This window comes from Procambarus clarkii, chromosome 17 (assembly GCF_040958095.1).
Source record: "Procambarus clarkii isolate CNS0578487 chromosome 17, FALCON_Pclarkii_2.0, whole genome shotgun sequence".
In the NCBI taxonomy this organism is placed as follows: Eukaryota; Metazoa; Arthropoda; class Malacostraca; order Decapoda; family Cambaridae; genus Procambarus; species Procambarus clarkii.
In genome coordinates this window covers 16,641,321-16,657,878 of record NC_091166.1, presented here as the reverse complement: position 1 = coordinate 16,657,878, position 16,558 = coordinate 16,641,321, and the positions used below count along the sequence as shown (strand labels likewise).

At 45.2% G+C, this 16,558-nt stretch overlaps 1 protein-coding gene across 1 annotated transcript in view; it reads right to left on the bottom strand.

Annotated features, from left to right (window-relative positions):
- Positions 1 to 16,558, bottom strand: part of LOC138365506 (protein Star-like) — a 499,513-nt gene that overhangs the window by 33,992 nt on the left and 448,963 nt on the right. Inside the window, exon 4 of the mRNA XM_069325793.1 lies at positions 4,260 to 4,465. Within this exon, the coding sequence (XP_069181894.1) occupies positions 4,260 to 4,465 (206 nt within the window). The remainder of the gene's footprint in view (positions 1 to 4,259; positions 4,466 to 16,558) is intronic.

Here is a 16,558-nt window from a genome sequence, read left to right as displayed (position 1 = left end):
TACTGCGGGGCACACGGGCCACAGGGATAAGAGCCTCGTTGGACGTAGAATCCCTGTTTACCAACGTACCTGTGGACGAGACAATCGGGATGATAGCCGACAGAGTGTATACTTATCCGGCCTGCACTCCTCTTGACATACCAGAGAACATTATGAGGAAACTACTCCAAGCTTGTACTAAAGAGGCACCCTTCTTGAGCCCGGATGGGCACATGTATAAGCAAGTAGATGGGGTCGCCATGGGTTCCCCCCTAGGTGTCCTGTTGCAAACTTCTACATGGGTACCATCGAGCAAAAAGTCTTAGTCGAAATGAACTTGAAACCGGCCATATACTGCAGATATGTTGACGACATTTTTACACAGGTACCTGATGTCAGACATCTGCAGGAGCTGAAGGAGGCATTTGAGCAGAGTTCCGTGCTGCGTTTCACTTACGAGATGGAAAAGGATGGGAAGCTGCCCTTTCTAGATGTAACAGTCATGGAAAAGAGCGGAGGTTTCCACACTGCAGTCTACACTAAGGAAACGAACATAGGAATGTGCCTAAATGCCAACAGCGACTGCCCAGACAGGTACAAGAGGAGTGTTGTTAACGCTTATATCGACCGTGCTCTCAGCCACAGCTCAGAATGGAAGCAAGTCGACGAAGAACTCTGTAGGGTAAGGCAGGTCCTAGTCAACAACGGCTTCTCCAATGGTTTCGTCGAAGACATCATAAGAAGGAAAGTGAAACGCCATGCAACCTCTGAAGAGACAACCAACACAACACCTATAGCCCCTATTAGACTATTTTACAGGAACTTCTTTTCCACAGCTCATAAAATGGAGGAAAGGGTCCTGAAAGATATTGTTAATAGAAACGTTATCCCTACAGACAAAAATCAGAGGATACAACTGACGATTTACTATAAAACCAGAAAAACGGCCTGCCTACTCATGAGAAACTCTCCAGACACAAAGCAGAACGCTTTAAAAGAGACCAACGCCGTCTATGCCTTCAAATCCCTCTTGGGGACTGTAAGCTCCAAAAAAACAGTATATAGGCAAGACAACAACATCTCTTTCTAGGCGTTTAACGATGCATAAGCAACAGGGCTTCATTAAGGAACATATAATCTCTTGTCCCACAACCAAACCATCGCCAGAGAAATCCTAGTAAACAACACAGAAATCATCGATAGATACAGCGATAGCAGGCGGCTTGATGTCTGCGAGGCTTTACACATCAAGAAGTCAACACCAGCAATCAACAGCCAATTAATGCACAACTATATTCTACTCACCTCAAGACTCCGCTCCAATATAGAAGCATCAAGAAATATGGACCAATAGGCTTTCTACAAATCACTTCCATTCAATACCCATTGTTTCGTGTTCTGTCTTGTATTTAGGAATTTAATACCCTATTAATACCACCTCACCCCATCCACCTCACTCAAATGTAGATATAAACAAATCGAAGATGTGTAAGTTCTATTCAGTTGTGTATGTGTAAGCTAAAGTCTTTGAAAATGTAATAAGTTTTACGAAACGCGCTCAAGTGTCGCGTCAGACTAGAAATAAAAATGAATTTTGAATTGATTTTTGAATTACCACCAACAGTGAAAGAAACGTACGAAAGATCGAGAAAATTCGTGTTAGAATTATTAATCTTACTTTTTTGGTCATATTTAATAATATATATATATATATATATATATATATATATATATATATATATATATATATATATATATATATATATATATATATATATATATATATATATATATATATATCTCCGCCTTGCTGCCCCTATCCACACTGTTCACAGGTGTATTTGCGGCGAGGCAGATGCTGACGAATATGGATTGCATGGCCTGCACTGTGGAAAATCGGGTGGTTGGCACACTAGACACGACGAAGTCAACGACATCATTAAAAGAAGCCTTGCCTCTGCTCAGTGTCCAGCGGAGAGAGAGCCCCGCAACCTACTGAACCGTGACTCTGTTAGCTTTGCCGGCCGACCAGACGGAATCACACTGCGTCCGTGGAAGGGTGGCAGGCAGTTAGCATGGGACTATACTTGCGTATCCACCCTGGCAACGACATACATCACCCTCTCTGCCGGCACGGCGGGAGCCGCAGCGACACACAGAGAAAAACAAAAGTCAGTCAAGTACAGGCAATTAGATCAAAGGTACAATTTCGTTCCAATAGGGTCTGAGACCCTAGGCCCATGGGGTGAGAGTGCAAGAAGGTTTCTTAAGGATCTTGGTTCCAAGCTCATTGACACCACAAGAGACCCTAGAGCAGCAAGTTTTCTCTTTCAGCGCCTCAGTGTCGCGATCCAGAGGGGAAATGCCCGCTGCATCCTCGGTTCCTGCCCGGCGTCGGAGGAGTTCGAGGAAATCTACAGCCTCTAGGAAGCGAACTTTTTCTTGTGTCCTCTTAATGTTTATTTTTTGTATAAAATCAGATATGTAACTGTATAACCTTGCATAATAAAGTGTACATCATAATAAATAAAAAAAAGGGGGTGGTAGGAGAAGTGAACACTCTTTCGTATTCAGAGTTAAATGTCAAGTTTTTCCCTGAGTGCTCTGTGTTCCCTTCTCTGAGGCTGTGGGTCCCTATAATTGCACCAGTGGTGGTACCCCCCTATATATATATATATATATATATATATATATATATATATATATATATATATATATAAAAGTTTGTGAGGGTACCACCTCTGGTGCCAATGTGGGGACCCATAGCCTCGGAGAAGAAAATAAAAAGTATTCAGAGGAGACCTTGTGGTTTCTCACTGAACACTAATATTATCTTCTCCAACCACCCCCATTCTTTTGGTGGTACACATATACATTTACTTTATTTGAACTTTGTTACAAAAAAGGAGTTACATATGGGTTACAAAGATAGTTATCATAGGTTGTCGAGTTCCTCCAGCTCCTCAGATGGCGGGCAGGAACAGGATGCAGTGCGCATTTCCCCTCTGTATCGCCACACTGAGGCGCTGGAAAAGAAAGCTTGCAGCTTTTGGGTCCCTTGTTGTTTCAATGAGCCTAGAACCCAGTTCCTTAAAAAAACTGGTAGCACTTTAACCCCAGGCGCCGAGTGTCTCAGAAGCAATGGGGACAAAATTGTAGTGGTGATCCAGTTCTCTATACTTACGGGATTTGGCTGCTTCCCTGTGGGTGGCAGCGCCACCTGGTTGTGCATATATATATATATATATATATATATATATATATATATATATATATATATATATATATATATATATATATATATATATATATAAATATATATATATATATATATATATATATATATATATATATATATATATATATCACTTAAGAACTCTGTGACACAACCAGAGTTCACCAGCGATTGAATAAGCCGTGGCTGGTGGAGTGGTTATGGTGCCGTCTACACCAGGGAGAGAGCCCTGGTAATGCAACTTCTAACCCTGGTCAGGTCTTATAGTTCTTATGTTATTATGTGACTGTTGATGGCTGGTTGATGACTGCAGTGTGACTCATATTGGAAAATTGTATCACCTTCTACTTGATGAACACAATAAAGCTAATGAAATAAAATGAAGAAAGTTATTATGGAATGATAGCGATAAACTCTGTACAGCAAATTGATGTAAATATTTATTGTAAAATGTTAAAAAATAATTCAGACATCATTGTGAAATATTTAAAATAATGATAAGAGAAAATCCTTCACACTTTACAGTTTGCTGGTGTTTATTATTCCGGAATATTGCACATATTTCATTAAAATATTTATTGCAGAGTGACCAAGTTAATAATTAAATCCCGAAATAGAATGTGATTTTATTTGATTGTGAAAGACAAAGTATATGTAGGATTTAAAAAAAAATATTCAAATTTTCAAAGAGAGTGACAGTCATGAAAAATAATTTGCTAATAAAATCCCCAAGTAAATAATAATTCGTACCAATAGTTTAATTTTTAATTATTGTAAAAAAGTAGAGAAGCAACGTTTCCCTTTCTCTAACAGAGTAGAAAAAATACTATTTCTGTTAACACACAGCTAAGTGTAATTCTGTGTATTTATTCACAAATCTATTACACAAAAACTTCTGGAATCCCTGCCTTAAATTAGTAAATATTTTAAATTTACCATTAACAAAAAGCCAGAGAGAAATCGTATAGGAGTTTGTTGATAGACTTCTTTGATATTTTTATATAATAAGACAATTAATTAATTAGAACACATTTAAGCTACTCACGCAAAGTGAATTTCGGCGGAAACGTTGCCAATAGCCAGGGCCGTGTTTACAGTGTAAGCCTTCCTGTGTTTCTGTAGAAGATCCTGGTAGGTCTGCGGGAAAGCCTCTATGAGAAGCCCCGTCCAGTTGCGGTTTCTCTCGAAAAACAAAGTGTTGCTAAGGAACTCTCCGTCCACTGCGCCAACCTCCACGAAGAATCCACCTGTCTGTAGAACAAAAGTATTAGTTACGGGCTCCTAACAGCTGAGTGAACAGCGCTTCAGATTCGTAGTCCTGAGGTTCAGGGTTCGATTCGGTGGAGGTGGAGACAAATGGGCAAAATGTTTCTTTCACCCTGATGCCCCTGTTATCTAGCAGTAAATAGGTACCTGTGAGTTAGACAGCTGCTTACTGGGGGTGTGCAACAAAAAGGAGGCATGGCCGAGGACCGGGCCGCGGGGATGCTAAGCCCCGAAATCATCTCAAGGACGACAGCACAAAATCCAACATTTTCAGATTTAAGAGCTCAGGTTACAGGTACTAATACAGTATGATGCTGAACATTGTCATAAATTATAGTTACAGGTATAGGGAGATACTAAACACTGTCAATGTTATAGTTATAACGGAAGTGGTATGTTAAGTACTGTCATAACATTAGTTACCTGTACAGTATGATGCTAAACACTGCAATAATAATTGTTACAGTTATAAAGGGATACCAAACACAGTCAGATGGGTCGCACCTTCCCCAATTTAAACCACCAAGGCTACAAAAGATACCCCAGTTACATTAATAGAGGAGCCACTTATGACGCGTCTTACTTATATAGAGTAGGAAAAAAAAAATAAAAGTGTCGGGGACGACCTCTTCCTTGTCCGGTCTGCGTGCCTGAAATCTCTGCCGTCCAGGAACAAGGGCTTCTGCTCAGCACTCCACACAAATTCCTCACAAACAAGTAAGGTCGTCTCTTTGGGTCTCGCTTAAGGAGACTTTGGGGAGTCTCTTTAAGCTGCCAAATGCCTGTGGTGCTAGGCTACATTCTCCTGCTCAAATCTTACCAGTTAAATGAATACCCTGGCCTTATCTTACGTAGTTATGGTCACTAGGAATGGACGTCACTCAGGACATGGAGACACAACCAGGCGTCTCTCCGCACTCGACAGTGTCAAGTATCTCACTCTCAAAAGGTTGTTTCACATCATTGTAAGAAATTGTTTTCCACAGTTGGTGTGTATGTGTTATGTTATTTGTTCAACTCAGATTGCTGGGCAAGTAATCAGATAGAACATGGAGAACGGAAACATGCTAGTATAAAAAATATGAAATTTAATGATAAAATAAACTCTGTACACTCGGGAATTACAACCATCCCCCCCCCTCCAAAAAGTTGCAACTAATTCTTTAATCCAGGTCATGTCCCGCAACAACTGAGTTGCACTCTTCCATTCTCACACTAATTCCGGGTGTTATACTACTCCACACACTTGGGACTAAACACTTAAGCCTACCCTACAGGCGACCAGACATCAGAGTCAATAATTCTCGCCTTTGTAGTCTCCGTGGTGTAGTGGTAAGACACTCACCTGGCGTTCCGCGAACGCTTTGTCGTGGGATCGTATCCTGGCCGGGGAGGATTTACTGGCCGCAAATCCTTAACTGTAGCCTCTGTTTAACTCAACAGTTAAATGTGTACTTGGTTGTAAAAACGATTCTTCATGGGGTTGGTATTCCTAGGACTTGCCCGAAACGCTAAGCGTACTAGTGGCGGTACAAGAATGTAACAACTATGTATACATCTAAAAGAAAATAGTGTACAGTGGCCCTTCACACAGGCTCACTAGCTTCAGCTACCACACCACATTGCTCACTCTCCCTAAATAATTGGCTGCAATACGCTCGGACGTTCCACGGCCTCACTTCTTATTGATTCTGGCCACAGAGAAGTAGGCGTTCCACAATCTTTACTCCAGTGCTGTCTCTTATAGACTGTAGAACCACTCAGGCAGCAAAACTTCACTTGGTCTTCACTGCTGATTTTACTGTTGTCACTGCTGGTAACATTAGCATCAGAAACCTCACACAGATACAGATGGCTGCTAAGAAAACCGTCCCCCCCCCCCTTTACAATTAATCTTTCTGCCCAGCCGTTACGTTTGAATTGTTGGCCCTGGACCAGTAATAAACTTTTGATTTTCACTCCTCTTCCGACTAGTTACGTGTGCTTACCAATCTCTTCCACAGAGATTTACTAGGTGGCTCCGTTCGTACACCGTCGTCTCTCAACCTGTAGACTCTAGACACGCAAAATTACCAGAACTTTTAGTGCTGATATATGTTATGACATTCCAGTCCGAATTCCTTTGATATATTGCTATCTCGCTGGGCTGCGGTGCATCATTCCGGTGCCAATGTGACTCAAATCTCTCCCGATTGGTTAATAGCTGTTGCAACCAACCAATTATCTGCCCTTATCACATCCGGGATATTTGGAGCCCTCGCATGACTTCGTTAGTGCCAAACTCGCTCCCTTGTAATGACTTTTCCCTAACCATCATGTTGGATATTGGTGACTGGGCTTTCCACCCAAATTCGTTTGTTTAACCTTTATCAAAAAAAGGTATTCTGCCACATTGCAAATTTAACTAAACAATCCTTGAGCAATCTTACATATATAGAAGTGGGTTAGAAGACTCTTGACAGGCAGAAGAGGTTTGCTCCGGAGACGGGAACCATAACACAGAATACTAGTTACGGGATGATGCTAAGCACTGTCATACCATAAGTTATAGGTACAGTATAGCGCAAGGCACTGCTGTAGCATTAATTATAGGTACGGTATGATGCAAAGCACTGCTATAGCATTAGTTATAGGTACGGTATGATGCAAAGCACTGCTATAGCATTAGTTATAGGTACAGTATAGCACAAAGCATTCCTATAGCATTAGTTACAGGTACGGCATGGGGCAAATTACTGTCACACAGGTATAGTGTGATGATCAACACTCAGGGACTCGCTGCCGGCGCCATTGCTAGTTGGCCGCACATGGATTTGTTCCCTGGAAAATGTAAGATTCAGAGCACCCATCAGCTCATATCATCGCGGTTTTATGAGGAAGAACACATCAATACACCAAGACCAAGAGAATATCTTGCTTGGAAGGAAACAATACCGATTTCGTCTACAATTGATTGACAAACAACGTTGTTGATTAACTGCTGTCCAGCTGACTGATATTCTGCACAACCCAGTACGCAGGCGACCCAAACTGTCGTACCGCACACGTCGCTCATGACAGTTTTTTTGTGAGGATCGTATCACTGACCAGGTCATTTAGAGTTCTACCCTGATGGGCGAGGAGATACCCTGCAGGTTGTTACCAATCGTACGTCACGGCTCGAAACCCTGACAACAGCAAGACCTTAAATGTCTAGGGCAAACTACAAACTGCTGTTCTTTAGAGCGGGTCACCAGTGTAACCACATGATTGGCACAGGTAAAGAATTAAAAGTATTTCTCCCTTAGGACTGAAGAAATATACATATAAAGTTTTAATATACATTAACAATATATATTCTCAATATTATATAAATTACAGATGGACAAGATCAATTATAAAGCAAAATCAAAAGTACTGTCTCTCCTATAATATAATATATTATGGCAAAAGACAAATGTTAACAGACTTATCTCCCAAAGATGTTATCCCTCCTGGTCCATGATAGCTACTGATTTAAAACGCGACGGGAGTCAAAATCATTGCTTCTGCCCCGCGAAAAATTGCCAAACTTACAGAGTATTAATTTAACTTACATGGAGCAATATATTGTGACAAGAGTAATCTTAAACTAACTTAGGTAATGCTCAGATACACATGCATAACAGAGGTAATGTAATTATTAATACATGCAGCAATTAAAATAAAACAACAGAGGGAAATGTTGGCACTCCCACCAGCAACTAACTCTCTCACGGACACTTGCCGCCTATTGTTCAAACAATTACAGAATCACATACTGTTACCCTCTTATGATCATTACAAACCACTTTTCTCATGGGATCAGCTGTGAGCTAACAAAGAAAAAACCAACCGTTCCCATGGTTGGTAAGTTGGGCCTATTCCAATATGCAATGAAATATATAACACATAACTTGCAAACAATTAAAGAATGTTTATATGTACATACATGTAATCATATTACGCAAAGCATATATAAGTAAAAATTAATTTATTTAATTACGTATCTTATAGAGATACATAACACGGGTATCGTCACAAGGGGGGCACCATAGAAGGTGTACTGAGCCTTACAGAGAAAGGTAGACCAAACTGCTCAATTAGGTACCAGGTCACCAGTTTCCGTGGTGTAGTGGCCTGGCGTTCCACGAGCACTTTGTCATGGGATCGTATCCTGGCCAGGGAGGATTTACTGGGCGCAAATTCTTAACTGTAGCCTCTGTTTAACTCAACAGTAAAATGAGTACTTGGTTGTAAAAACGATTCTTCGCGGCGGGGATCGTATTCCAGGGACCTGCCCGAAACGCTACACGTACTAGTGGCTGTACAAGAATGTAACAACTCTTGTATATATCGCAAAAAAAGGTATCCTTGATTGCACTTGAAGGAATAATTTTACGACCTCCATTGGAGTGGAATGAATTTCTCCAGGCCTAGGAGTGCCTCAGGCATTAGGTAAGGCAGTGAATCGGTCCTCACTACATGGAGACGTCAAAGAGAAAGAGGCAATGGGGGCAGCTTTCAGACGAGGAGGGATAGTGGACCGAGGTGCAGCAGGCACCGAAGAAAACTGCTATCGAGGCTTCACCACGTGCTTCTACCAGCAAGACAGCAGACATAATGGACCTAGAGAGGACAGCACCAGTCTCACACCAGCCAGTGTCAGACAATGCTTCTCTGTCCACAGCCCAGCCACAGGACAACATTATGAGACAGGAGAGGACACCAGACAGCGTCAGACTCTGCACATCTTTTAAAATTCAAGATAATGCAGACAGACCACTTTCCTACAGCATATGGAGTAATAACGGCAATGGAAAAGGAACAACCAGAGCTCAAACTTTTCATTACAGTCAACCTGAAAGGAGAAATAATAATGACACCACAAGACCAAGAGACTGCAAATTACTTAGAAAAAGTAAGATTCCTGCAAGGGAAACCTGTATGCTTGGAAAAGCTGGACCCTTCAGAAAGACGCACACGAGTCGTGCTTTTGGGATACCCAATCGACTTTCCCCTGGATCCAGTACTAGAACATAAGCAAATCCTGAATGCGGAACGATGCCACACAAAAGACTGTATAGCCAAGCACAAGGAAAACAAGGCCACAACAGCCAAATGTCCAAATTGTGGAGGCAAACATCATGCCTGGAGCACAACCTGCTCTGCACGGAAAGAAAAAGTGCAGACAGCTCAGGCCAGGATAAACACACAGACCAGCACCACATACACCAACACCAACGTCTGGAACACTCGTGCACAGCCACAACACATACCCACCCTCAGAGAACAAAATTTCCCGAATCTATCAATTCCAAATCAGAAAATACACAAAAATGATGCAGAAATACAACAAAAGCAAAAAGTAATCACTTTTGGAAACAGCACAACAAATTTACAGTTTTACCGAGGTCCAGCTGAAAAATATCGTGAAGATCATGGCAGAGACCATTATCTGCGTCTACAGATGACGCAGAACGCCTCACATCAACAGAGTAAAGAAATCACTTGTGTAATAATGGACAAGATCGTGCAGCAGACCACAGTTACACAAGAAATATTCAGTCTGAGACAAGATGGAGCACAAGAGGACAAACAACGCGACAAGGACATACAGACTACCAACAACAGTCGGATAGTCAAGACATCAGAACATCAACATTTACAAAAGCAACTGCAAGAAGCAGTGACCACCCAAGATCAACAGAGTCGTACAACACAAGAGACAGACAACAACAGCGAATGCATTCTGATATGCAACAGCACCAACAAAGACGTATTGAACAGCAGAGATGCACAGGTTCCAACAACACAAGATGCAGGCATGAACAATCAATGCAGCCCAATATGCAGCAACATCAACAACGAATACTGGATGGCAGAGATGCACAGATTCGGACTGCACAAGAAACCGCCCCGAGCAATCAATGCAGTCCGACATGCAGCAATACCAACAGCAAAGCGATGGACCACAGTTATGAACAGATTCCAACAGTGCAAGGAATGACCATAAGCAATCAGTGCAGTCCAATTTGCAGCGAGACGACTTGCGAGGTGGAGAATATTGACTTCGATTCCGAAGAGGAGTTCTACTAGAACAGGCAACACCAACCGAAACCGTCGTCTAGCCATTATGAATACTGCAGTGGAACATACAAGGTCTTGGAAATAAAAACCACACACTTCAGGAGGCTGCAATCAGCACGAAAGCAGATATAATCGTGTTGAAAGAAACTCTTTTCCCAGCCACGAAATCCTTCAGATTAGCTGGATATCGGCACTATGTTATACCATATGAACAGGGGGAGACAAAGAGGGCTAAAGACCCAAGTTAGGAACACCATACCCAGCAAGAAAATAGACTCAGTTTCATGTGGGGATGGAGTAGAGGTATTAGCAGTAACAGTGAATATGGCTAATATTGAGCTCATCATATACAACGTTTACAAGCCCCCTAGACGTAAATAAGAAGCAGAGGTAGTGCTTGCCTTGGCCACGCAGGAAAATGTAATTATTGCTGGGAATTTTAATGATCATCATTAAGAGTTAGGTGCGACTGGGCCAGCCAATGCAGATGGGCGCCATTTAGCTGCAGTTCTGCGAGAAATACCTGAAAGTACACTTCTCAACACTGGGGAACCCGCTCACATTCAAGGAGGTTCCCTTGATCTTACATTAATCCCAACAGCACTCAAGCATCAGGCGATGTGGGAAGTGGACCCGGTGATCACCAGTGACCACTATGCTACTGTCACAACACTAAACATTGAACGACCTCCTACACCACCTGCACAACCTAAGTGGAATTTAAAAAAAGGCCAATTGGAATATATACCAAGAGGAACTTGAAAAATGGTATGCAACATACACGCCACTTGAGGATTTAAACATACACTAGACGAATCTCCAGGAAGCCATTGCAGCTGCTGCAGACAAAGCTATTCCAATCCCAGGTAACACAAAACGAAAGTGTCATGTTCATAGCAACCACATCATCCGTTTGTATGCGCTGCGTTTCATATGCCAGAGAGTATGTAAACAACTGGGTGCGTGCAGGACGCCCACGGGAGACATCTCCCGTCACGCAGGGTGCAGTCGCACCTCCACAGATCTCCAGTATGATCTATTGATACTGGTAATTGTTCAAAAGAGCCACCACTTACCGGCTATTCATGCCCGTGCCATGAATAGCCGGACGAGCGGACGTCTGGACACCTCCTTCGCCAGATCAGGTTCTGTTTTCGCGTTTTGGATTTGATACTGCCGTTTGGCATCCCAATTCAACGGTCCAGTTGTACGACGCCTGGCGCACATATGGCCTTGGGTCACGAGATTGTTGATATTTTTTTTTTTGACGTGTTATGACTGGTTCTCCCGGTGGAGTGACGGTGTTCGGCGCCGGCTTGGCCGAGAGGCGCCGGGGGTTGGCCGGTCTTGGTGGGCTCCAGGTGTGCCGTCAGTCGTGGTGGGTGGCCGGCTGCTGCTCTGCCTAGGCACAGGATAACTTTTGCGTTTTAGCTGGGGGCCGAGATTTTGGTTTCGCTGTGTGTTCTCGGTGTTTGGGCGGGGCCGGTGCTTGTCACTCTGAGGGACTCCTGGGGCTCCCCATCATCTGCCTGTCTGCGTTTCTTTTCCTCAAGGCATATTAGTTTCCGGTGATTACTGTCACTCGTTTCGCGATTAGGCTTGGCCTTTCACCTTTCTGGGCTTCGTGATTAATCCTTTCTGGGTACGTCACAGCGCATTCGATCCCACAATCGTCGTCGCCTTTAAATCAACAATAACAACACGCTTGGATGCTGCTAGTCATGTAACATTATAAGTAAAAGTCAGTAACCAATCAATGGCTTTATATCAACCCTGCCACCAAGACTTCTTCAGCAACACAACACATCGCTGGCGACGAGGATGAACAGTGAACGTAGGTATTCATCCAGCTCTAAACACAAGAGAGAAACATGCTGTCTCGCCCCCGGAGGAGAAACCGTGCTGTCTGTGAGCACCATACCAATGCTGTGGGTTACCTATGCTGTGTGCAGACCAATGCTGTGTGCTAACCATGATGCATAGTACTGGTAAACTGTGTGCCAGGGAAGCAATGTGCTGACTGAAACTGTGCTGAGGAAGCTGCGTGGTATCTACCGATGTTGTACTCACCTAGTTGTGCTTGCGGGGGTTGAGCTTTGGCTCTTTGGTCCCGCCTCTCAACCATCAATCTACTAGTGTACAGATTCCTGAGCTTCTCAAGATCTATCATACCTACATTTGAAACTGTGCATGGAGTCAGCCTCCACCACATCACTTCCTAGTGCATTCCATTTACTAACTAATCTGACACTGACTAAATTCTTTCTAATGACTTTCTTTCCTCGTAACTCATGCCTCTTAGTTCTGGGACTAGTCTAGTGGCATACCTCTGATCTTTTTCCTGCTTCGTCTTGTGCTAAACAAGGTACGGGCTCCATGCTGGGTCCGCATACTCCAGGATTGGCCTTACATACGTGGCATACAAGGTTCTGAAAGATTCCTTTCACAGGTTTCTGAAGGCTGTTCTGATATTAGCCAGCCTCTCATACGCCGTCGATGTTATTCTTTTGATGTGGGCTACTGGAGACAGATTTGGTGTGATATCACCTCCTAGCTCTTTCTCTCTGTCCGTTTCGTGAAGGACTTCATTCCCCATTCGGTATCCAGTGACTGGCCTCCTATTTCCTCCCTCTAGTTTCATTACCTTACACTTACTTGAGTTGAACTTTAGTAACCATTTTTTTTACCATTTCTTCAGTTTGTTTATGTCATCTTGTAGCCTCATGCTATCTTCCTGTCTTAATTCTCCTCATAATTTTTGCATCATCAGCAAACATTGAGAGGAACGAGTCTAGTCCCTCTGGGAAATCGATTTCATTTATCAGGAAGTATATAGGTCCAAAGGGGGGACTCCACTGCTGATGCCTCGCCACTCTAAGACCTCACTCCTCACAGTGACTCTGTCTTCTGTTGCTTAGGTACTCCCTTATCCAGTGGAGTACCGTCCCTTTCACTCCTGCCTGCATCTTCAGTTTGTGCACCAGTCTCTAATATGGTACTGTGTCAAAGGCTGTCTGGCAATCCAAAAATATGCAGTCTGCCCATTCCTCTTTCTTGCCTGATTTTTGTTGCCTGGTCATAGAATTCAGTCAATCCTGTGAGGCATGATCTTCCATCCCTGAACCCATACTGATGTTGTGATACAAAGTTCTTCCGCTCCAGATGTTCCACTAGCGTTTTTCGTACAATCTTCTCCATCACCTTGTTGTTGTTGTTGTTGTTGAGTTAGGGGCGATGACGATCGTGGGATCGGATGCGCCCCGGCGTACCCGTGAAGGGTGAATCGCAAAGCCAGGAAAGGCGAAATGCTAAGCCAAAACGCGAAACGAGTGACGCCAAGCACTAGAAACTAATATGCCACACGGCAAAGCAACGCACAAAGGGAGAGAGGCAGAAGCACATAATAGAACAGGGCACACAAACAGCCAGAAGGGCACACAGCATGTCATAAAGCAAATACACAAGAAATCAGAGCACATACTTGCCCGGGAACTTGGCCCGCGGGAATCTTACATTGAACGCCTCCCAGAGCACCCATTGCCAAGGGTCTCGTCCATCCACTGGGGACGCCATAACATCCGGAACCGGGGCAACAAACACCTGCAAACTGGGGACCCAGATGGTAGAACTCATGAGGCGAGAAGTCGCCACTCGCCCCCACAGGAAGGGAACTTGCCCCCCACGAAAGCACTCCGGTCCGTCAGACAGCAGTAACTCGGCAATCTTCGACCAGTGACCCGGTGGCATCACAGACGCCGGCAACACGTCCCCCAGGGCCCCAACGCGCACCCGCACCACAGGGGTACCCGCGGCCCCGGGCACACCACCAGACGACAGCAGGGAACCCGGACGGCGCGCATCCTTCCGTAACGTCACCACCAGGCCACGCCCAGCACCAGAGTCCACACCATCCCTGGCAGCGGAAGCCACCACCCCCCCACTGTGGAGAGTCCCCCGGCGGAGAAAGAACCGAAGGCACGTCCGAGACACAGGCACCAGCACCGGCAGACACATGGACCTCCGCCACCACGAACCGCGGAGACATCGACGCATCCGTATCCACACTGTCAACATCCGAAGCCCCACAGTCACTGAAGTCACCAACGTCGGCCCAGGAAGAAGACGAACGCCGGGAACGTTTGGGCACCGGCCGGATATCGTCGGAGCCGGTAAGTGACCCAGAAACACGGGTACCACGAGCCGAAGGAACCGACGCCAGGACGGCAGCAGCCTCTACCACAGGGGGAACCGGGCCACACACAGCAGGAGGCTCCGCAGCCACCCCAGCACCAAGCACATCCGGGACCCGAGTCACGGACACAGGGCCAGGCACAGCATCAGAAGACGAGGGAGAAGACAGCGACGTCACACAGGGAGCTCCAGGAAGGCCCACGGGAGCAGCTGGAACAGCAACAGGATCAGGCAGACCAACCGACGGTACCTCAAGAACCGGAGGAGGGACGGCAACAACCGGAGGAACGGCAGGCGCCGCCGGGGAAGATGCAGCAGCAGACGGGACGCGCACCACCTCATCAACATCACCGGAGACTGCCTCCAGAGGGAGCGGCGGGAAATCCTCGTCGCGGAACAAGTTGACAGGAGCAGCAGGGGCCTCAGAGCACCCGGCAGCCTGATGCCCCAACAGGCCACACCGGAAACAGGTACGAGGCTGCCGGGCATAATACACCTGGACGTAGTACCCCATAAGCCGGACAGAAGAAGGTATATCCGACCGCAGGCGCATCCCCAACGTGCGAATGTTTGTACGCCTCCCAGCATACCGCCCCGAGGAGAGCGTGTTCACCCGCACGCTGACAACAGTACCAAAACCCCCGAAGTAACGCCGGAGGAGGTCATCAGGGAATTCCAGGGGCGCACCATGGATACTGACATAAGTCAGGGCACCACTGCGGTCCGAAATCGCCACAGAGCCGGCATCGTCTGGCAACGGCAACGTACGCCCCCCGTACCGACGGAGGAAGTCCCGGTACTCGTCCTCCCCCACGAACTTAACAACAACCCGATGGGCCGAAACTAGCTCAACACCGTAAACAGCTTCCACCGGGACACGAAGCATGTCACACATCACCATCTCGATGGTCGGATAACCAGCCTTACAAGTGAACTCCAGGCCCACGGTGTTCACACACTGAACAGGAGGAAGATGGCCCCCCATGTCAGAACTGCCACGGCAACTCAGCCAGGCAGGCAACAAAACTGGTAGGGCAATGACGCCCACACCACCTGGCGACCAAAACAGCAAACAACTCTAACAGCCACGGAGGGTCGAGAAACGTCCTCACTCCACGGCTGCCAACAGTCGACCCTCCATCACCTTGCATGGTATGCAAGTTAGTGCCACTGGCCTGAAGTTCAGTGCCTCCTGTCTATCACCCTTCTAGAATATTGGGAATACATTGGCCGTCTTCCAAATGTTTGGCAGTTAACCTGTCACCAGTGATTTGTTATACACCGTGGCGAGTGGCTGGCGCAGAGTTTCTGCTTTTTCCTTCAGTACAAGGTAAGAGTTCAATATGCTGATGCTGTGTACACAACTGATGTTTTGTGTTCAAAACGACGCTCTGTGCTACACAATTCTTCATGCTGATCAAGCTGTGAACTGTCTGCTGTTTTGACAGTACTGAAAACTCATAAAACAACATTGCTGACAACTGCTGTGTAGGTGTGAGTTAGAACAACACCTCATGTACACAAGGCTAGGTAAGAGGTGTTGTGACCCCAGGTAACCTGAAGAGCGTGTCAACCCCAATGAGAGTTATTCGGCGATCTGGACCTGATTGAGAGGTCAGAGGAAGTATAAATATATGGATATATATTAAATACTTGACAAATATCAGTGAATAGTTTAAAATCATGAGCAGAGGATGAACATGTAAATAAGTGACATGACATGAGATGTTGATACTTTGTTGACATGATGTGAGGCTCGGATGGACATCTCGACCTAACTTGAGCAACAGAGGTCGTGAG